The sequence below is a fragment of the Emericellopsis atlantica genome (assembly GCF_019669845.1).
Source record: "Emericellopsis atlantica unplaced genomic scaffold F5Z01scaffold_4, whole genome shotgun sequence".
Classification (NCBI taxonomy): Eukaryota; Fungi; Ascomycota; class Sordariomycetes; order Hypocreales; family Bionectriaceae; genus Emericellopsis; species Emericellopsis atlantica.
Window position 1 is genome coordinate 77,072 of NW_025764706.1, and position 20,451 is coordinate 97,522.

Here is a 20,451-nt window from a genome sequence, read left to right on the forward strand (position 1 = left end):
GACTATGTTGTGGTTGTCGAGGGGGTGTTGAATAAGGGGCATCGTGATGCATGGTGTGTACAAAAGTAGCAAAGAAGGACATTTCAGGGGCGTTGATGTATTTGGCACTATACCATTCATAGTTCTCAAGCAAATTACGAATATCGGTTTACATATACTAGGCACATTGGCCTCGGACGCATGTCATGGCGTCAGCACAATCTTGTGCCTTTTCACAATGTGCCCCTGTCCTCATCAGCACGCAAACACTCCAGAAAGGATGTATGACGTACCAAAGCAATGTCCAGGCCACGAGCAGCCGCATTCCCCTTGGAGGCACACCAGATTATCCGCACAATCCTGCGCAACCCTACACATGGCACCTTCACAATGTCCAGGCCATGAGCACGCACTCTCGCCGATCCTCTCCATCAGTCTGTCCCCCAACGGCTCGATGCTTGCGTGAAACTCCTCAAAGGAATCGCTCTCCCACTTGGCCCCGGCCCTGCCGGGCACAGCATCACGTCCCGTAAAGGCGACATAGAGCACATCAGGCTCATCATGCGAAGAGTGAGCCTCATCACCACCGCCCATCCCCTCCCCAAAGCACGCCGTCGCCAGACTCAAGCTTGTCTCCCCGACAGACGCCCTCGGACCATGGGCGCCGTTCGTGTCCCCCCATACACCGTAGAACATGTGCCCTCCACACACGACAATCATGAGACTGGCTCTCTCCACGCCGTACTCGCGCGGGTCAAAGGTGTCCCAGCCAGGGGGGCCCGTGTTTCCAAAGACGACAAAAGAGTGGATGTGCGAGTTGAGGTCGGGGATACCTACGTCGTAGTCTTCGATGAGATACCGGATGCTCGTGGAGGGGAGAAAGGTTCTGTTGGCGGCGTGGGATCGGCAGCGGTCGGAGAGGGCAGGGTAAGAGTGGCCGTCGCAGTTGATGTCTAGATTGGAGAGCTTCCCATGAGGACCGAGGAGATAGATGATTCCGTGGGATTCTAGGTGGTCGCCGCAGTAGGACATGTCTACTATGCTGTCAGCTCCAGAGGTTTAGTATCGGAAAGGGGCTTGGGAAATTGACTTCCTGGCTCGAATTGCGAGTTGTGAAATCCGGTCGAGAGCTTCCTGTGACAGTCGGACTTGCTTCTGAGCTCGTTGTAGAAGTGTTGAACGTGTGGTGGTATCTTGAGAGCGGCAGATGGGGAGGCCAGCATGGCCAGGAGCATGCCTGATAGCCTCATAGTCTTCAACTGACAATTCACGACAATCCGAAAATCGGGAGACCGTTCAAGTCCACATGTATGGCTGAGTATGTTGGCATTGCTGCGTGGGTTGTCAGCTCAACCGTTGTCCCTACACACGACAGTAAGGACGAACAACTCCGACCAAAGCTCTGTATCTTTATGCTTCGTCTAGAAGTCCTGCATATCCATGCGATGTATAAGATGACCCAGTAGTCGAGATACAGCGATAGCCTTGTGAGCAATCTCGGACCATATTGTGAGGAGAGGTTGTACGCCCAACTTGCCCATGAAAGAGCGCTGTAGCAAGTGAGATTCACGACAATGAATGAGATAGACTTGCGGATGATAATGAACCTTATTTCAATAGCGTGGTAAACGGGTGTGCGATGCTCACATCATTGGAATGCTGGCGTCTCATCTCGCGTGGGAGGAGTGAGACTGGACTGGGCGCGAGCTGACATACTTTTCCAGTCGATCTCAGTGTCTTCATCATGTGAAAGTCCAGGATTTCATCCGACTCGTGGAAAATGGGAGGCGAGATGTGTCTGGACTTAGCTACCATAGTCATGGCCGAGTCTTCGCACTTATCGGTGCTATTGGGAGCTCGCTTCGACGCCTGGTCATCCGCGCTCCTGTTTGTATCTTCAAACGCTTGCTTGTTGGACAGACTGGACGGACCGTGACTACAAGGCGCGACCTCATAAGCCAGGCGACATGGCCAGATTCCAAGTGTTATGGGCTGTACAAATCCGAGATGGCCTGAATCCTACATCGTCAAGTCGACTTTGGGCGGCGGTTTCGGTCGCTGGTCTCTGTTCATGTGCTCTCATTCCAGACCAATCTTTGTGCGACACACCACAGTTCCTGCGCTTATCGCAGTGAACCAAGGCAGCTAAAGGCCCACATGAAAGGGTACTACCGCAGTCTTTGGAAGGGGGAAGAGCATCTTAGGTGAAAGAGAAGTGATGCGGAATCGAGGATCTGGGGAAGAAGGTGCGATGTTGGCTGCACTCTGTATCCGTGGGGCAGAGGACAGTGCGTGAGCTGCATCGCACACTGCTATTCTACTGTGCGATAAATTAAGCCGGACAGATTATTGCCCTTCTTGCCACTGCAGCTACTGGGCTATTCTGTCTTCTGCTATCAGGGCCAGCCTTACCTCATCCTTGCTGACGAGTGGCTTCCGACAGCAGGCACACACGACAGCAGGCAATCACAACCCAATCCACTGCGGGCTTCGACTGGCCGCAGTTGCTGCATGTACGATGAGTATCGGGCATTTGGGCAGTCGCTCTACGTACATCAAGGCGACCATGGTTCACCTTCACGCTCCTGTCCAACTTGACAACACCACTTGAGCCATATCCGCTTACTCCATCACTTTGCTTGTCAGGGCCTGATCATCGTCTCAGAAACATCAAGATACAACGTCACATCGTTATCACAGGTAGTGAGCACCTTCGCCATGCCCACCTACCTATGCTACGGGTTCCGTTGGGATCGCCGAGCCATCCGCATCTTTGTCGCAAACCACGACCTCGAGGACGCCACGCCCGACTGGGTCATCAATAAGATGTCATCAAGGGTGATCCTCCGACAGCTGCACAAGCTCTATCCCTCCATCGGGAAGCCAGATGAGCCCGTCGATTTGCAAGGCCGGGATGCTCTTGGACAGGAAGTCAAACCCGAGTACGCCCACTTGCCTGCCAACTACAACCCCGAGGACGACCTTGTCCTCCGCCTAGACTGGTCTGCCATCAAGCTCTTGGAATCTCACGATGGAACCAACAGAGAGACTTCGCGACCCTATGCCTTTGTGGCTAACTACGTCGTCCGCGTGGACCAGGACTGCAATCTGAGCATGGAGTCGGCCTACAAGGCTCTGCTTACTGAGAAACACGAAACAGAGCATGGGTATCTGAAAACGCTCCAGGGAGCGCTCGCACCAGACGAGCCTTTGGCTTGGTACGTGGTCCACTGTGCCGACCCGGGGCGCGCCACATAGGGAGGCGCCGCTGCTGGTACGCAGGTAGAAGTCAAGAAGGTTGCTCCAACTCGGAGGCCGGTTGAAGTGGCCCAGGGACAGCAAGCGAGGTCAGAGTCCAAGCCCAAGCGGTTTCTGGGCGAACAGAAGAAGAGGTTCCTGACGTGGCGTCGCAAGCCTGGCAGCGCGAGCAGCGGGCCCCCGACACAACCAGCCTCCGAGGAAGCCGGGCGCAATGCGACGGACGAACAAAACAATAACGGCGAGGGAGAGGGAGAGGCGGCTTGAGCCGTTCCGCTGGACTGAGGTGGTATGGAGTACGTATTGTTATTATAGATGACGCCAGAGTGTATATCACTCGAGCAGAAGAAAAGGCGTTGCGCTGAATTCAACATGGGTTTAAGAAGTCTTCACGGTCCAGGCTGGCTGTATACTGCTACTGAAATTGTACACGAGCATTCTCTTGTGTACATTGTTGAGTGTTTGGTCAGTAAAAGTGAGTGATGAACATCGCAATCAACGACAAGTCTTGGCGCGACGGACCCCGGATTTCCTAGGTGACGACGATCCACAGCTTCCGTACCTACGCTTCACTTCATCCACGACCATGCGCGTCGCAGCGTAACGTCCATGGCGCTGGATGATTGAGCCAGCTGCCAATCGAATACGCACAATCTCCCCGTGACGACAATGGCCTCGAGCCACCACCACCACCACCTCATGACCGCGAGCCCCGGCGGCGGCAGCGCCCCTGGCGAGCTCTCCCCTTCGTTTGCCCAGACAGGCGCCGAGTTCAGCCTCGACGACAGCGACGTGGACGACTTTGACCTCCAGAGCCAAGCGCGCGACGGCCGAGACGACGATGCATACGAGATGCGCGCCCCGAGAAGAGCGGAGCACTGGGACGCTGGGGACGAAGACAAGTTGGCAACGGACTCGTCCGTGGATAGCTTCCAGTTGTACACGCCCGACGAGGAGATAGCCGTCCGGCGGAAATTCGACAGGCGACTCGTCTTGTTCGTCGCACTGCTGTACATGCTCAGCTTCCTGGATCGATCGAGTATGTTCCCGCGTCTCTTCACAGACCAGAGCACAACTGACGGCGGCAGATATTGGCAACGCGCGCATCGCAGGCATGGACACCGATCTCCAATCCACACCGGCGCGCGCAGACTGGTACGAATGGGCCCTCACATCCTTCTACATCTCCTACATTGCCTTTGAATGGATGTCCCTCCTCTGGAAGGTCATTCCGGCACACATCTACGTCTCCATGCTCGTCCTGTCCTGGGGCCTGCTCGCCTCGCTGCAGGCCGTGGCGACCTCGTATCCCGTCCTCATTGCGCTGCGGACGCTCCTGGGCATCGGCGAGGCCGGCTTCACGGGCATCCCCTTTTATCTGAGCTTCTTCTTCAAGCGCCACGAGCTCGCCTTCCGCACCGCCCTCTTCATCTCTGCGGCGCCCCTCGCGACGAGCTTCGCGAGTGTCCTCGCGTGGGCCATTGTCAGGGTCGGCGAGCACAGCCCCATTGCGCCGTGGCGGCTGCTCTTTCTCATCGAGGGTTTTCCGTCCGTCATCGTCTCGGCCATTGCCTGGTCCGTGATCCCGGACTCCCCCCAGACGGCGTCCTACCTCACCAAGCGCGAGAAGAAGGTCGCCCGTCTCCGCCTACGCGCCGAACAGCCCTCATCGTCTTCGACTAAGCCAACGTCGGGTCTGAAGCTTCCCGAAGCCCTCGCCGTGCTCAAGGATCCCCTCGCCTGGCTCCCCGCATGCATGTTTTTCCTCACGAACATGGCCTACTCCTCCCTGCCCGTCTTCCTCCCCAAGATCCTCACTGACATGGGTCACGACGCGCTCTCGGCCCAGGCCCTCTCCGCCCCGCCCTACCTCCTCTCTTTCATCGTTGTGCTGCTTACGGCGCGACTCTCCGATCGCCTGCGCGCGAGGACACCCCTCATCGTCTTCCACGCAGCAGCCTCGTGCGCAGGCTATGCCGCACTCGCCCTCGCCGAACCGCTAGCTCTGTCGGCCACTCTCCGCTATCTAGCCGTTTACCCAGCGGCCATTGGCTTCTTCAACGTGGTCACGCTGCTGATTACGTGGACCATCAACAATCAGCCCTCATCGTCTCGTCAGGGGTCAGGCTTCGCCCTGATGCAGCTTGTCGGCCAGTGCGGACCTCTGGTCGGCACGCGACTGTACCCCGACAAGGATGCGCCGTACTATGGCCCCGGCATGCGGACTTGTGCTGGTGCTATGCTTCTTGTCACGCTGCTTGCCATCGCCCTATGGCTCTTCCTCCAGTATCGCAATCGCAAGCTGGACAGGGAAGAGCAAGCGATGGGCGAACACGGCAGCTTGGTAGAAGAGGAGGGTCTGGTTGGTTCGGGGCGGAAGAAGACGACAGGCCAGCCATTCCGATACATGCTCTAGGACGAATGTACAGAGGTGGTCGAGAGGAAGCATTCAATCCCAGCGATATGTCAGTAGCACCATTTGCGAGCCATTCAATGTTATGCATTATCCTGCTGCGCCTACCTCTATTTCTAAAGGCCGTTTGGGGCAATCACCAGGCAAAGTATTGTGCGAACGCCATGCGCCTCGCTATTACCAGACAGGATTTACCAGAAAGGATACAACTTCAAGACGAGCCCTTGAATCGAAGCTGTGACATTTTCGACACAAGAGCATCACCCCCCGCAGCACCTCCAAACTTCATCCAGCTCGGCGCCCCATACTTGCTCGCACCTTCCTGCCACCATTCCTCACTGGTGTTTATGTCTCCATCGTTACGGACACCAGGGGGGCTGGATTTCGGAGTGGCAGTATTGCCGGACTTTTCCTTGCGTCGACGAGCTCTCTAGGCCCCAAAGCTGTGTCGATCCTTTCTGTGTCGTTCTTTGATGCGGCGGCTGACCTCGTTCAGGCTGCTGGCGACATTGCTCGCAAAGTGGCGTAGGCTGAGTCGCTGACGCTTGCCGCTCCCCTTGGAAGTTGCCAGAGAGGCGGACAGGCTGCGCAACGAGAACGTCGAGGCCTTCCGTTTACCATTTCTGTTTCCCTCAAGTAGCACATCCTCTGACGTGTCTGTCGAACGCAAGAAGCGCCTCTCACTGATGCCATCCAATTGAGCTGTGATGGCGAAGCTACTGCAAGGTTGCACCGTGAACGTCCCATTCAGCGCTGACAGGAGCGGAGAAGTGTGAGGCACGGTGGGCGTCTCCTAGCTTCCCTGCCGCACACTGCGTTTCCAAACTTCGATCGATTCTGGTGAAGGTGTTGGCACCTTGTTAGGTGTTGTCGGCATGGCTGTCATGGGGACAACAAAGCTGTGCCAACCCTGATCGGCAAGCTCCGCATCAGCGGCCGCCGGGTGAACGACCTCGTCGACGCTCTCATTGCGCGATGCATAGTCGGACATGAGGTTGTCCAGATTGTCGTTTCCACGACTGTATTTGCTGAGATCTTCGCTTTCAAAGACAGTCCCGATGGGGGGCGTTACCGGCGCGTCGATGCCTTCTTGTGACGAGTCGTCTTGATCGTAGACAGAGGACGTGAAGCTCGCATTGTCACCTTCAACTGGCCCATGTGCTTGATCGACTGTGCACGCCTCTTGTGTTGAAGCATCTTGTCTTTCAAGATAGCTGTGAGCTGACGAGCCAGAAGGCGTGACCATGTCCATGGTCAGGTTGCCATTCTCCTGGTATCTCAGCTGCCTCCCACAGCGCCGTTGCACCTCGAGAGGGCACTCCTCAACGGTGTCGACGGGGTCGCTCTTGGAGCAATGAGCCAGGTAGGCAAGGTACTCGGGTGTGATAGGGTTGATGGACTCCACAGGGCTCGAGCAGTTCTCCCGGTCTGTCTCATGGCTGCGCTCGCGAAGGCTGGGCAGACGACTGGAGAGACTTCGACGAAGACGGTTGGAGACGCGACTGAATGACCGGCTGACAGGTGTGCCTTCTTCGACTGAAGTGGGCGAAGGCAGCTCAAGCGTTTCGGTGCTGGATCCGAAGCGTGGAGGACCAAAGGAGATTGATGGCCTGCGCGTTGGTCGTAGGGATTGGCTCGATTCGGCAGCCATGTTCACCAAAAATATGAGTTTTTAAGAAGATGTTGAGGAGAGTCCGTCTTATCAAGAACGCGTCGAGGGATCAAGAAGACCAACAAGAAGACGCTGCCTTCCGGGATGGGTATCTTATGTTGGAAAAGACGAGAAAGACAATGCTGCTAAGGAGTTGGATGGATGAAAGGCTCTCTCAGCAAACGTGATTGTCAACTGGGTGCGGCCAAAGCATCATGCCGCAAGTAGTATGTGGGATGGTAAAGAGGCAGGCACTCCTAATGTGTTCGTTTCAAAAGCTCAACTCATCGCAGGCAGGCAGGCAAGAGCCATTTGATGCCTCCGTCCCGCCACTTGGTGGCGATCCAGCGGCATGACGAAGGACCATATCACTACTGTTTCTCTTGGCTTGGAGCGCATCCTCGACTCGTAAGTGCGTACGTTGCCCATCAAGCCACACAAACCAAGTTTGAGGGGCGAGCGCGAACGGAACGACCACGCTAAGGAGACTGGCTGTTGCGCAAGTGTCAGGCTATGAAACTCAATTCCAGTGGCGATTTGGCACTTTATTTCCACCTATTCCCCAAATCCCGAGATAAACCCATCAATGACCGATAGATGTATCGTCGTTTCGACCATGCGTGCCGTTTGAGTACGCAGCGAGCTCGAGAGAGCTGATATCTCAGGGGGGTATTGGGCAAGCGACCCCCAAAGTCACAACATGCGAAAGGAAGAAACTCATCAAGGAAAGTATCAAGTTGTAATAGATCCAAGAAAGCTACGTGAAGATCTAACTTCGCCGCTTGCAATCTACTCAATACAATCCTTCTCGGCCATGTTGGCACCGTAGCCAGCCCCTGTCACTGGACTCCAAGCTACCTGTGCACCTCCTCCTCCGCCTCCTCGACTCGGGGTATCGTTGAGATATATGTTAATGCAAAAGGGTAGAAGAAGAGAGGTGGCGGGGTTTTTCTGAAAACCCCGTCGCCGTTGTGCCGTCATGTTAAATTATTGAAGACGGCCTGCGGTGTTGATTCGTCGCTCATGTCGTAGTGTAACTTTTGTGTCATGTCAAAAAGAAGAAAATCCAAATGGTCGCTTCGTCAGTCGTGCTCCCGCCTGTACGCGCGTTGGCCCAGTGCCTTTTTGTTGAAAAAGACACGCTCATCCCTTTAAGTAACGCCAATCGATGCTCAAACAAAGGAAAAGAATAATCAGACAGCTGCCAGCGTGGATCAGACCGCAGCAGCCGCAGCGTGGTTGCCATTGCTCTGCGTCTCTCCGCTGGCAATGGGCTGACCCACGGCGTCCCAGTCGAGCTCTAGGCCTTCAAACACCTTGAAAATACCGGTCTGGTCTTGGAAGTCGTTGTTCACTGGAAGCGTGTGTTAGTGGTAGCACATCTGAGCACCAAAAGGGGATCTACGAACCGATGTTGATCAAGTGCCAGTCAGTCATAATACTCTCAACGACCTTGCGGCTAGGTGATGATGCATCAAAGCACTTGGCCCAGTCCATGCCCAACTGGAAGGCCTCGTCCCTCCACGCGAGGAAGGACACACTCTCAACGATTGTTGGCTGCACAATTTCCTTCCCAGGGAACACGCCCCAGGTCACGGCGTTGGGGCCCTCGGAGGGCACGTTGGATTCGAGTTCACCGGTGCGGGTGACAGCGTAATAGGTGAGGTCCGGCAGCTTGCGCACGCGGTCGACCAGCTTCTCGTAAATGCTAGGGTGCACCAAGACCTCGAGGTATGACTTTTGGTACACATATCCGTGAGTAGGTCCCCAACCAAAGACTGGGTGGGTCGACTTGACGCCATTCACGGCAGGCTGCGAGTTGATGGTCAGGATACCGTGCTTGTTGAGGGTGTAGAGGTCGTCCTTGATAGCGTCGGATTCAACCGTCAATGGTGACTCGCTCCAGGGCAACGAATCCACCTCCTTGTTTAGGTACCGGCAGAACAGGTCGGCAACATCGCGGTAGGACTGCGGCTCTCCCCACTTCTTCCTGTTGGCCTCGTTCGTGCCGGTCAAGCCGATACCGTAGGCATCGAGCTCGCCAAAAGCAGGGGAGCGGGAATCACCCCATCGACCGTTGGGGAATTCGTCCCAGTCCTGCGTGCGCATAATGTAAGCCTTCTGGCGGTTGCGCCAGAAGATGGGTCGGACATCCTCATCGCGGCGGCCGAGACCCTTGGAAGGCTTCCAGGGCAGAGCCTGGGTGAAGGGGCGCTCTGCGGATGGTGCCCAGTTCAGCTCCTCTAGCACCATGCGGGTAGCCTGGGCGAGGTTCATTGTGTAGAAGTGAAGATGGTTGATGCCGTTGGCGAGCAGCTTGCGGCACATGTCGGCGACCAGAGTCTTTCCAATCTCTCGGACAGCAACGTCGTCATTCTTGACGGGCTCGAGCTTGTCCATCCACTCCTGAGGTACCTTGCACTGCATGTGCTTTGCGCGGCGCAGGAAGCTGTTGTACGTAGCGATGGGCATGATACCCGGCAGGATGGGGATGGTGATGCCACGCTCGCGCACCTTGCGGACCCAACGGATGAAGTTGTCGCCATCGTAGAACATCTGAGTGACGATGAATGATGCACCCTCGTCGACCTTCTCCTTCAAGTGATCCAGAAGCTGCTCCTCGTCCTTGTTGTCGTCACACCCCTCAGGGTACCCGGCGACACCAATGTCGAAGTGGTCACCGTACGCTTTCCGAATATGCTTAACAAGGTCCCGGGCGTAGGTGTAGCCATCGGTGGCAGCTGTCCACTTCTCCTGCTCTCGCGGGGGGTCGCCTCGCAAGGCGAGGATGTTGGTGCAGCCAGCCTTGTACGCCTTCTCCAGCGCGTCATCCACCATTTCGCGACCCATGTCCGTGCAGGTGAGATGCATGCAAGTCTCGAGACCGTATACTGCCTGGGCCTGGAGGACCATCTCGCAGGTTAGCTCAGCGCTGCGGCCGCCAGCGCCCCAGGTGATGTCGATGAACTTGGGTCCGAAGTTGTACATGCGATCCATGCGCTCGTACAGATTCTGGACACCCTGGGCCGTCTTGGGCGGGAAGTACTCGAAGGAGAACGACGGCTGGTCATGTTCGTCCTTTCCGGGAAGGAGGTCCTTGATATGCATGGTGAAGGATATCGAGGAATATTTCGTGGGCGGGAAACGGCTGGTGGTGAAGAGGAGATCGGATGTTCGCAGTCTACGATGATCGTCTCGATAAATCCGGAATTACGAATACACCGAACAAAGAACAGACACTGTCGAAAATAGTCAGCACGAGAGTATAGTCTACAGTCCGTCTCTTGGGCAAGAAGAAAAAAAGAGTAGGTAAATTTCACCGAGACGGTGAGGGCGCAGGTGCTGTCCGCTGTCCGTTTGAGCGACTGGAGGTGCGGCTTCGGATGGTGGGGTTTCGGTGGTAGATCATTTTTTGACTCACAGCTAAGGACGTGAAGTGCAACGCGTTCCTGGGCGGATTGAAACACAGGAACTTCGGCGCGAGAAGAAAAGGATATGGGCAGTCCCTTGGAGCAATCGTAAGGAGGAATTGAGGGGAGAAAGGTGAGGGAGTTTGAGGCAAAGAGGAGGCGTAGGGGCAGCGACGACAAGACGAACAAGATGGATCGAGGGACCCTCCGTGCCTTGGTGTTGGTGGGTTGGGTCGCGCGTGGGGAGATGGAGGGTACCTGCCCCGCCATGGGCTCATGGGTGCCAAGTATCTTCCCATTGGTCCATACTGGGGGTAGAAAGTACCGCTTAGCACTTCCCGACCTGCAGGCTGCAGTGACGACTGGAGAGCGCCGTTGCCGGCGTCGAAATTGGACTCAACGAACTGGGTGGGGTTGCCGCTATTAATTACTGCCTGTATCTACTTGTACAGGGAGCATTTTAGGTGGGGGACCTCTCCCCTCGAGGCCCTGAATCATGTCGTCAGGAGAATGATCCAGGAGGCCACGGACACGTTGATTCATCGAAGGCTTTGACTCGTCACATCGATCTTCTTGTAATTATACAAAGTCTTTACTCTTGGGATTTAATAGGTCTCAACACCACAGAACTCTCTGCTTATGCTGCTCTCCCCCACGCGGCACACCTCTCGCACCTTGCAATGGCCTTCAATTGGCCATGACGCATACATCCGCCGCGAACCTCCTAATAAATGGCTCAGTCGCAGCCAGATCACTTCATCGAACTATGGTGCTATGCAGGAATCCTGCTTCTGTTGCTTTGCATGCACTCTCAAGCAGCATGTGCATGTAGGTATGTTCTTCACGGTTCTTGCTTGCTCACTGGCGCTGTTGGAGTGCATCAAACCAGTGAATTAGGCCCCGTGTTCCCTCTTCGGCCACAGTACGTCGCGACAAACCGGTGCTGGGATATTCTACTACTAGTAATGACGAAGGCGAGCCATATGGGAGTGTTCATCGACTCAAGTGTTTCCCCTGACAGCAGTGCAATGGCGTTTTGGACTAACAAAGTGCCCCTGTAACCCGGACGATCTAATGATCCAATCACCCCAAGCTTCACGCCATCGCGACTCGCAAGTTCAAAACTCAAACAGTCTTGAAACTCAGGTAGCAGGCATAGGGAATAGTAGCATCGGCCGAGCACTGGACCAAAGGTGAGCTCTTGCCAGGCTCATATGCGAGTCCTATGTGTGGGAGCTGTTGTGAGAACATACACGTATACTTGTAGACGTCTTGAATTACATGCCCCCTTTCCAGTATTGAGTATTTCTTCTTTGTTTTTCAGGCATATCGTACGCGGCTACGCCTATGACTCCGTCACATCCTTGACCATCAACGGCGGAGCCCCCCTGAGTGCTCTCCATCGATTACTCCCTTCCACAATCGTCCTATCAAACAAGAACCACCATCTCTCGAAAAGCACCTGACCAACCTCCCAGCTGTTCCCATCGCAAGGATCGTCGCCGTAGATTCTGGCGCCCTCGGCGCTGTCTTCAAAGTCATACGCAAAGTTGAAGAGAGCCATGGCGCCCCGCGCATGCGTCGGCCGCGCCTCGTCGGGCAAGTTGAGAATCATAATGATACGGTCCCGCACCGAGGGCCAGGGGAGGAGATCAAGGAGCGGGTGGTGTGGCACCGTGATCTGCGCTGATGTCGGCCGCCAGTTGGGAGGGAGCAGAGCAGCCGGTGTGCCTGTGTTGGTGTTGAACGGGGAGAGGCATGTCGGCGACCAGATCTCGGACGTGTCGCATCCTATTCTTGTCGATACGCGCATCAGTCCACGGAGGAGGGTGAGCTCGTGAACAGGGAGCATATAGGAGTCCGGAAAGTCGAACTCCCCTGCTGGTGATGGCGTGAACGACAATGTCGACGAGGAAGACACGGTGCTCGCCGATAGAGTCGTCGGTTGATCCAAAGCACCAAAGGATGGGAACTGCGCGGCGAAGGCTGTATCAAGATTTGTAGCGAAAGGCAATGCCTCCGGTAGCGACGATGGGAGGGCTCCCCGTACGGGAAGTGACTGGTCTGCATCCTTCTCATTTCCTAGAAGCCCCAACAAATCTTCTGGAGAGAGACCTAGTTCAGCTTCAGATACGCCAATTGGATCATGGAGCAAATCAAAGTCCAGACCCAACTGTCCCACGCCTTGGTCTATGGATGGTGGTGTGGTTGAGAGATGCTGTGTAGAATCCAAAGACGTTGGCTCACTAGCCTGCGCTGAAGCAACTTTAGGAACATCCTGTGATTCAGAGGATTGCGCTGTAGCACCATGATGCGAGCCAGACTTTTTGTTGAGACGCTTTTTCTCGCCTATTGCCGTCGTTAGTATCCAGGCTGTCTCCATTCATGAAGCACGATGACTCACGGTACCGTCGTTGCGCCAAAACATTGAGGACCCGTTTTCTCTCAGCAGCGTCTTTCTCAATGTCAGGGACATCAAGAACGGGCGGTGATTTATGTCTTCGTTGTCGAGTCCGGGGCTGTCCTGTCGACCCTGATGGTCGTGAAGCTGTGCCAGGCATATCGTACCACCAAACTTCGTGTGCTGTTACTCAAGCTATTTAGCCGCTGTTTCAGACTGAGTCTGTGATTCAACTTGGGTTGTTTGTCGTTTAAATGGTCTGAAAGTTTGTAGACTGCTCAGGATTTCGGTGTTGCAGAAGTCATAGAACGAGCATAACGGCATGGACGAGTGTAGCCGTCTCGCACTGTACAACCATAACGGATATCAGATACTTTGACTGACGGCAAATTACAGCCGATCTTCGAGTAGCCTCTATCACATAATAGTGCAGCGAGTCAGCTGTATACAGTGCAAGCAGGTATGAGCACAGTGCGCTGTTAGTGAGGGAGGCTCCCGCTCCTGTTGACTCAAGTATCGTAACGTGCTCGGCAACACAATCGTAGACCGATATCAAACTCGCTAATTTGTAGTGTTGAAGAAAGATACACGGCGGCCGGGAGTGTCATGGCTGAAAGATAGGCGGTTCCTACCGGCCGGTTGCTCAGAATGATGAAACTGAGCGAGGAGAAGGACAAGAACCATCGTGAAATGCGAGAAATAGAGTTCAAAAAAGACCATGAATTCAATTCAGATTCGCAAAGCAAGTTCTTTTATACCCCTTTTCCATTGATGGACCGCAAGTATGATGGTTTAGCATAACGCCTTGGAGGCATCACGACGACCTTGACCAACCGAGGCCTAAAAAGGTATGCACTCACTTGACGTAGGCAAACACCTGTGAAATGGTTGCCACTGTTGTGCTAGCATGATAAGCTGTAACGCTTTTCAGGTTGTCACAAAACCAGATATCCGCGTTGCCACACGGCTTTGCGACTTTGTAACTTGATCTCGCGTCCTGGCCTCTAGGGATCATGCCGTGCCGTCACTGAATCAAGCAAATACGGTCCATATCTTGACTCACAACAATATTCGCCATGGTCATTAAATACGCTCGCAGTCCTCTTTGAGCACTTGAAGCTCAATAGACATAGTCAACCTCCTCATCCTCCTCGACCTTCTGATCATCGGCATAATCGTCATCCATATCCCCAATCGTGACCTCGCCTTCCTCTCTTTCTTCTTCTCTCTGGCCCCCTGAACCTTTCTCCTCCGGCGCAATGGACGAAATCAACAGCCCTCCTCCTTCACCACCACCTACGCCCCCACCTCGATCTAGGGGTCGGCCTGCCGTCACGGGATTCGGTCTTTTCGCAGACCAGCTAAGCTGCAGCGTCCCCTCTACATCAGGCAGTGACCGGCCGTGAAGCGAGGAGAAGAACGTCTCCGCAGTCTTGCGGTCACGGAAAGAGACCTGGGTTACGTCGGGGCTTGTCTCGATGGTGTCAAACTCGCCCAGGTTCTAGTGCGCGGTTAGGCTTGGACAATGTGGTAGCGGTGGAATCAGGGGGTATACATACCAGGAGATAGTGTCGTAGTGCCTCGTCCTTCTCAGGGGCCGTGAAATCGACTCCAGCAATGGCAACCGTCTTGGGTCGAAGATCCAACGAGTACTGTGCGTATGCTGCATGCCTCCCCTCGACGCCAGTGCCGCCGCCTCTTCCTCGCCATGTCCCCCTGCCCCTGCCTCGGCCGCGCCCTCGCCAGCCACCACGCGAGGGATGAGGCGGCCCAAATGATGACACGGATGCATCGTCGGCCGCCCCATCAGTGTCGATGCCCAGGATCTTCGCTTCTTGCTCTAATCTTGCCAGCTGAGCGCGCAGCTTTTCCGTACCCGAGACCTCGGTTTCACTGCCGCCGTTCTTTTCTACCATCTTACTAGTGAGCTTCTCGGTCGCTTCGCGGTATTTCTCTAGGTGTTCCTGCTGGCGGCGTTCCAAATCTTGCCGTTGTTGTTCGAGTTCGGCACGCTTCGCCTCGCGCTCTTGCCACTTCGCTTGAGCCTCCTGCTGCCTCCGTTCGAATTCTTCAGGATCCATCTGGAACTCTTCCTGTGCCTCCTCCCCTGTTTCTGCGGCACCATTCGACTTGGCTCCGTGTGGGGGGTTGATCTCGTCTTTATACCAAAAGACCTTGACGAAACGATTGTCGAATATTGCCTTGGGTGACTTGTATGCCGCATTAGCGGATTCCCAGTTGTCGTACTTGATGATTGCTAGTTTCTGTGTCGGCTGCAGCGTCAACTCCTCGATGGTGCCAAACTCCCCAAAGAATGCTCGAATGTCTTCCTCGTTCAGGTGATCCTCGGGTATCGACTCAACCACCAGCGTGCTCTTCGTCTTGTCGGATTCAGGCCCTTCGGCAGAAAAAGCCGCCCTGCCCTTCTTCTTCCTCTGACCTCCTCGGCCGTCCTGCTTATGTCTGCCGTTTTGTGGCAAAGGCAAGGCGGGCATCGATTGGTTATGATGGTATGAAGACCCCGGCATCGCGTTGCTATTTGGATCATACTCTTCGGCATTTTTAGCAAACTGTACCGTCCGCAAATATTCATCAAACGCACCTCCAGTCAGACCGGGGACTTGTGGCAGCATTTGAGGCCAATAGTTGGGGTCCAGAATATGCTCAAACTTGCAGTTGTTGCCTCTTGCGCAAAATCCTTTTGTGTCGAATTCTCGACATCGTTTCCGCCTGCGGTGACTGTTCCTACCCGTATTGGGCCATTGGCCTGGCATCCCAGAAAATGGCATTCCCATCGCCAGCATTCCCATTCCCATGGGGTCTTGCGGATCATAAGGCCCCCCTGTTGTGGCTAGCGGCATGGGATGGAAAGTACCATTTTCTTGCTGCGACTCCATGTCGCCTCCTTGACCATTGATCCTCGCGTTCTTGAAGGGTCGACTTTCTTGCACCTCGCCTTCCTCAGTCGGCGCATCAAGATCCCTGTATCCTCTCTTTCGCCCTTTTCCTTGCGGTCGTCGGGGTCCACTATGTTCTTGCGGCGGCACCGGTGACTCGTTGCCCGTCTGTCTCGAGGGCGGCGGTTTCGACATGCCAGGGACGTATAATTTCCAGGCGATTGCTTGGAAGACATCGTCCAAGAACACTTTGATGTCCTCGTTCAAGAAGACTGGGAGCTCTTGTTCGCATAAGGCACGCACATCCTCTTTAGTACCCTCATGCTTGAGGAGGGCCATGATGTAGTCGGCCAGTACGTCGGCGTCCGCATCAGACGTGTTCTCTAGACGTTTGACGACCCATTTCTTCAGCAGAGGCGCATCTTCTTCGGGGAACAGCATCATCGCGTCGCGCGGCTGCGCCGGGGCGCGGGAGGGTTGCTCGAAACAAGGCGGACAGGTGACGGGAAAATAGTAGTCGGGACCATAAGCGGCGTTCGGGCGACATTCGACCAGCCGATTAGACGCTTGGGAGACGAGAGTTTCGATGGAAGCGTTGCGAGGAGCGTGCGGTTTGCAGATTTTGGGGACCGCAAGATCTGAGGATATCAGGTAAACCGAGCAGGGGCAGATCGATACTTGTGGAGTGCGATGGAATTGGAGAAGCTGTACGGAGTAGCTAGGAAATGCTGGCATGCGACATGGCGACTCATGAACTTATCAGGTAGCCAGTGACTCGGTGCATGGAAATTTCAACATATTCGCGTCTTCATTTATTATTTGCGACGATCCGGGTCCCGAATTACACAGCCTTATCGCTTATCGCACAAAACTTACATCACTTGATCATTCCTGCACTTGGAACCTCAGAATTTTGAACATCATCTTTGATTGTGAATCCACTAATCAACGGAACTACATTCGTTATCATGATCTCCGTCATGTGTACCACCAGTGTATCCCTTTTGTCTTTGGTGGCGTCCCTTCGTGTCTTCCTGGCCCAGGAGACGAACACACCTACAGTATCTGTGTAGTGTGCGCAGTAGCTCCTAGACAAGAACGCATCGTTGCTGCGAGAAACCCGCGGATATTTCGTGTCCAATATGACACCTTGGCTTGATCGACTTGGTTCGTGATCGAGCTGCTTACAACTTGTCGTAGTACTGCGCAGGATTAGCGATGGCCTCAATTTGACATGTTCAGAATCACTCACGTTGTCGACACCGGGGACGTTCTCCTTAATACCCTTGCGCTTGCGCATCTCGGTAACAATGGCACCAGTCTTGGTGGTGGGGTCCAGAGGAGAGCCACCGGGCAGAACCTGCCAGTGGTCGAAGACGGACTGGGGGAAGGCCTGGCCAGAGGTGGCAGCACGCAGATCGGCGTTGAAGCCGAAAGACTCCAGGACGGGCAGGTAGGCCTTGATGTTGAACAGAGGAGTTCCAGGGCGCTGCTCCTCGTTGAAGACGTGACCACGACGGCGGGTCAGGACACCGTAGACACCACCCATGGCGTTCTCGGGCACCTGAATCTCGACCAGGTAGACGGGCTCGAGGAGAGCAGGGTCAGCCATGAGCATCGAGGCGTACAGGACGCGACGAGCGGTGGGGATGATCTGGCCACCACCACGGTGGATGGCATCGGCGTGCAGGGTGACATCGAGGATGTTGAAGCGGACGGAGCGCATGGGCTCCTCAGCAACGGGACCCTCGCGGGAAGCCCATTGGAAACCGGAGACGACAGAGTCCTTGATTTCGTTGAGGTACTGGACGGCCTTGGTCTGGTCAACCAGCAAGTTGGCGCCCTGGCCATCGGGACCGAAGCACCAGATCTTGCGGGCGTCGGTGACATCCCAACCGTAGTCGTCGGCGAGGACACGGGCACGGGCCTTGAAGTCGTCACGGGCACTAACCTTGCCGGCCTCAATAGCCAACGACAGCTCCTCGTCCATGGGCTCGGCAACCATGTAGAGACGGTTGTGCTTGTTGGGCGACTTGGAGAGGGCAGTCATGCTCGACTTGCCGGCGACAGTCTCACGGTACTGGACGACAGGGTCGGAGATGATCAGGGGAACGGCGGCGTGGTCGTTCTGGAGATCGTTCAAGCAGATCTCAAGGTGGAGCTCACCGGCACCGGCAACAACGTGCTCACCAGAGTCGGAGGTGTAGGTCAGGACGCAAGGGTCAGACTTGGACAGACGCTTGAGACCCTCGACAAGCTTGGGCAGATCCTGGGCGTTCTTGACCTGCACGGAGCGCTGGACGACGGGGGAGACGGAGAACTTCATGACCTTCAGGTTGTGGGCGGTCTCGGAGGTGGTGAGGGTACCAGACTTGAGCAGGAACTGATCGATACCGACCAGACCGACAATGTTACCGGCAGGCATGTCGTCAATGGGGTCGACCTTGCCACCCATCATGAGGACGGTACGCTGGATAGCCTTGATGAAGAGATCGTCCTTCTTGCCGGGGGTGTAGTTGGGGCCCTGAATGCGGACCTTGATACCGGACTTGACGGTACCGGAGAAGACACGACCGAAGGCGTAGAAGCGGCCCTTGTCGGAGGTGGGAACCATCTTGGAGACGTACAACATGAGAGGAGCCTTGGGGTCGCAGTCACGGATACCAATGGCGGCCTCGTCGTCCATGGGACCCTCGTAGAGAGTCTCGGCACGGTACTTCTGGGCAGTGACGGGCGAGGGCAAGTGGAGGATCATCATCTCCAGCAGGGCATCAGCGGCGGGGATGAAGGTGCGGAGAACAACCTTGAGCAGCTGCTTGCCCTCCTTCTGGCGGTCCTCGGTAGAGAGCTTAAGCTGGAGCTTCTCGAGCAGGGTGTTGATCTCGTCGTTCTTGAAGTTCATGACGGCGGCGAAGATCTTGAAGATGGGGTCCAGGATGAACTGGCAGAAGGCGCGCTCAAGCTGCTTGCCCTCGTGGGTACCGTTCTTGGTCCACTTCTTGGTGTGGGGGTTGAAGTAGTTGTCGCCCCAGAGACGCTCCATCATCTTGTTCTTGTCGACACCAAACTTCTTGGCGTACTTGACAGCGAACTGGCGGATGGTGAAGGCCCAGCCGTGGAGACCGGAACCGAAGGCAATGGTACCCCTGTCGGGGTAAACCTGGACGTCACCGAGAGACTTGTCGAAGTAGGTGGAGATGACGACGTTGACGGACTCAATGGTACGGGAGAAGGACTGGTAAAGGTCCTCCTTGGAGACCTGGAGCTCGAGAAGAGCACGGTCGACCTTGTTGATGACAACAACGGGCTTGATACGCTCACCAAGGGCCTGGCGGAGCACAGTCTCGGTCTGGACGCAGACACCCTCGACGGTGTCGACGACGACGAGAGCACCATCGGTGACACGGAGAGCGGCGGTAACCTCAGAAGAGAAATCAACGTGACCGGGCGAGTCGATAAGGTTGATCAAGAACTCGCGGCCGTCAGTCTTCTGGCCAACGATATCCTTGATATCTTCCTCATCCTCGAGGTTGTGGTACAGGGAGATGGCAGTCGACTTGATAGTGATACCACGCTCCTGCTCGTCGGCTCTGGTGTCGGTGGCACGGGCATCACCAGCCTTTGCGGTGGAGATGATACCGGCCTTGGACAGCAGGGAATCAGTCAACGTCGACTTGCCGTGGTCGACGTGAGCAATGACCGACATGTTACGGACATTGGTGGGCTTGTCCATCAACGCCCGGACCTCGTCGACCGTGAAACTATCATGGTGAAGAGCCAAAGGTCAGCAACGTGTTTCTCTAGTCTCTAGATGCAGGTGGAGCTTAACTCCGGAGAGTGAGGGAGAATGGTTCAAAGGGAAAAGGCCAGATGCGCAGACACTGTTGTTGAGGTCGATTGGTGTCGGGAAAAGCGCAAATTCGTGTCGAGTCGATGAAGGGTGCTTTGAGGGCTGGCAGAGGACTTACTTGACCATCTTGGCGGTATTGTTCTGGTTACCTGGCTCAAGTGCCGTGTGGTGTGTGAGGAAAAAATCGGTCGTGAGGCAGAATGGGAGAAGAGAAGCGGGGTTGAAGTTTTATGGCCCCGCGTCGACTGACGTCTCTGCAGAAAACCACTGATCTTGAAGCCCACTTTAGGCGGTCCTAGGAGGCGAGTGTATTCTGAAGGATCGGTTGTTGGATCTTTGCCTTGAGTTCCAAGGGGACAAGAGGTTTAAATACAAGTTGTGGTTAACATGAGGACATTCCAGAGTCTAGTCGAAAGCTTGCTACGTGGCTATATACTACGAGGTCCATGTCTTTGCCTCACTATAATTCAGGTCTCGGCGAGCAGAGCTGGAGGTTAAAGCAGGCTAGCTAGCTCCAGCCATGTCACGCCTCAGACACAACAACGGACTCACGGCGGCAACAAGCGCCCATGGCCCTCTCACTCATCGGCGA

The 20,451-nt window shown here is 55.3% G+C and overlaps 9 protein-coding genes across 9 annotated transcripts; 3 read left to right on the plus strand and 6 right to left on the minus strand.

Annotated features, from left to right (window-relative positions):
* Nucleotides 1-92: 92 nt before the first annotated feature.
* On the minus strand, nucleotides 93-1,435 carry F5Z01DRAFT_383452 (fungal chitosanase of glycosyl hydrolase group 75-domain-containing protein). The gene is made up of 3 exons (XM_046259434.1): nucleotides 1,366-1,435; nucleotides 1,070-1,311; nucleotides 93-1,013 (listed from the first exon to the last, which is right to left on the minus strand). Exons 2-3 carry the CDS (start codon nucleotides 1,227-1,229, stop codon nucleotides 235-237), a joined length of 939 nt encoding a protein of 312 aa, XP_046121280.1. The 5' UTR covers nucleotides 1,230-1,311; nucleotides 1,366-1,435; the 3' UTR covers nucleotides 93-234.
* A 944-nt stretch (nucleotides 1,436-2,379) lies between these two features.
* F5Z01DRAFT_645697 (uncharacterized protein) lies at nucleotides 2,380-3,667 on the plus strand. Its single transcript, XM_046262858.1, has one exon. It carries the CDS (start codon nucleotides 2,698-2,700, stop codon nucleotides 3,235-3,237), a length of 540 nt encoding a protein of 179 aa, XP_046121281.1. The 5' UTR covers nucleotides 2,380-2,697; the 3' UTR covers nucleotides 3,238-3,667.
* Nucleotides 3,668-3,740: 73 nt separating this feature from the next.
* Nucleotides 3,741-6,048, plus strand: F5Z01DRAFT_383649 (major facilitator superfamily domain-containing protein). The gene is made up of 2 exons (XM_046259435.1): nucleotides 3,741-4,276; nucleotides 4,326-6,048. Exons 1-2 carry the CDS (start codon nucleotides 3,907-3,909, stop codon nucleotides 5,651-5,653), a joined length of 1,698 nt encoding a protein of 565 aa, XP_046121282.1. The 5' UTR covers nucleotides 3,741-3,906; the 3' UTR covers nucleotides 5,654-6,048.
* Nucleotides 6,049-6,443: 395 nt separating this feature from the next.
* Nucleotides 6,444-7,301, minus strand: F5Z01DRAFT_670967 (uncharacterized protein; the record flags this gene model as incomplete). The annotated part of the gene is made up of 1 exon (XM_046264638.1): nucleotides 6,444-7,301. One exon carries the CDS (start codon nucleotides 7,299-7,301, stop codon nucleotides 6,444-6,446), a length of 858 nt encoding a protein of 285 aa, XP_046121283.1.
* A 1,097-nt stretch (nucleotides 7,302-8,398) lies between these two features.
* On the minus strand, nucleotides 8,399-10,513 carry F5Z01DRAFT_383657 (methylenetetrahydrofolate reductase-domain-containing protein). The gene is made up of 2 exons (XM_046259436.1): nucleotides 8,711-10,513; nucleotides 8,399-8,655 (listed from the first exon to the last, which is right to left on the minus strand). Exons 1-2 carry the CDS (start codon nucleotides 10,407-10,409, stop codon nucleotides 8,516-8,518), a joined length of 1,839 nt encoding a protein of 612 aa, XP_046121284.1. The 5' UTR covers nucleotides 10,410-10,513; the 3' UTR covers nucleotides 8,399-8,515.
* Nucleotides 10,514-11,083: 570 nt separating this feature from the next.
* Nucleotides 11,084-12,210, plus strand: F5Z01DRAFT_645700 (uncharacterized protein). Its single transcript, XM_046262859.1, has 2 exons — nucleotides 11,084-11,904; nucleotides 12,190-12,210. Exon 1 carries the CDS (start codon nucleotides 11,443-11,445, stop codon nucleotides 11,770-11,772), a length of 330 nt encoding a protein of 109 aa, XP_046121285.1. The 5' UTR covers nucleotides 11,084-11,442; the 3' UTR covers nucleotides 11,773-11,904; nucleotides 12,190-12,210.
* Nucleotides 11,915-13,556, minus strand: F5Z01DRAFT_383704 (uncharacterized protein). The gene is made up of 2 exons (XM_046259437.1): nucleotides 13,116-13,556; nucleotides 11,915-13,060 (listed from the first exon to the last, which is right to left on the minus strand). Exons 1-2 carry the CDS (start codon nucleotides 13,270-13,272, stop codon nucleotides 12,057-12,059), a joined length of 1,161 nt encoding a protein of 386 aa, XP_046121286.1. The 5' UTR covers nucleotides 13,273-13,556; the 3' UTR covers nucleotides 11,915-12,056.
* A 676-nt stretch (nucleotides 13,557-14,232) lies between these two features.
* Nucleotides 14,233-16,744, minus strand: F5Z01DRAFT_633311 (uncharacterized protein; the record flags this gene model as incomplete). The annotated part of the gene is made up of 2 exons (XM_046261940.1): nucleotides 14,233-14,613; nucleotides 14,672-16,744. The coding sequence occupies 2 exons, from the start codon at nucleotides 16,742-16,744 to the stop codon at nucleotides 14,233-14,235; spliced, it is 2,454 nt and encodes an 817-aa protein (XP_046121287.1).
* A 224-nt stretch (nucleotides 16,745-16,968) lies between these two features.
* F5Z01DRAFT_383723 (P-loop containing nucleoside triphosphate hydrolase protein) lies at nucleotides 16,969-20,213 on the minus strand. Its single transcript, XM_046259438.1, has 3 exons — nucleotides 19,978-20,213; nucleotides 17,262-19,770; nucleotides 16,969-17,211 (listed from the first exon to the last, which is right to left on the minus strand). Exons 1-3 carry the CDS (start codon nucleotides 19,983-19,985, stop codon nucleotides 17,194-17,196), a joined length of 2,535 nt encoding a protein of 844 aa, XP_046121288.1. The 5' UTR covers nucleotides 19,986-20,213; the 3' UTR covers nucleotides 16,969-17,193.
* Between the last annotated feature and the right edge of the window lie 238 nt (nucleotides 20,214-20,451).

Coding starts and splice junctions, on each gene's coding strand:
- F5Z01DRAFT_383704 (XM_046259437.1), bottom strand. CDS start 13,272: ATGCCTGGCACAGCTTCACGACCATCAGGGTCGACAGGACAGCCCCGG. Junction 13,061..13,115: donor TTTGGCGCAACGACGGTACC/GTGAGTCATCGT, acceptor CGACGGCAATAG/GCGAGAAAAAGCGTCTCAAC.
- F5Z01DRAFT_645700 (XM_046262859.1), top strand. CDS start 11,443: ATGGCTCAGTCGCAGCCAGATCACTTCATCGAACTATGGTGCTATGCA.
- F5Z01DRAFT_383452 (XM_046259434.1), bottom strand. CDS start 1,229: ATGAGGCTATCAGGCATGCTCCTGGCCATGCTGGCCTCCCCATCTGCC. Junction 1,014..1,069: donor CTCGCAATTCGAGCCAGGAA/GTCAATTTCCCA, acceptor ACAGCATAGTAG/ACATGTCCTACTGCGGCGAC.
- F5Z01DRAFT_383657 (XM_046259436.1), bottom strand. CDS start 10,409: ATGCATATCAAGGACCTCCTTCCCGGAAAGGACGAACATGACCAGCCG. Junction 8,656..8,710: donor CTGGCACTTGATCAACATCG/GTTCGTAGATCC, acceptor ACACGCTTCCAG/TGAACAACGACTTCCAAGAC.
- F5Z01DRAFT_645697 (XM_046262858.1), top strand. CDS start 2,698: ATGCCCACCTACCTATGCTACGGGTTCCGTTGGGATCGCCGAGCCATC.
- F5Z01DRAFT_383649 (XM_046259435.1), top strand. CDS start 3,907: ATGGCCTCGAGCCACCACCACCACCACCTCATGACCGCGAGCCCCGGC. Junction 4,277..4,325: donor CAGCTTCCTGGATCGATCGA/GTATGTTCCCGC, acceptor TGACGGCGGCAG/ATATTGGCAACGCGCGCATC.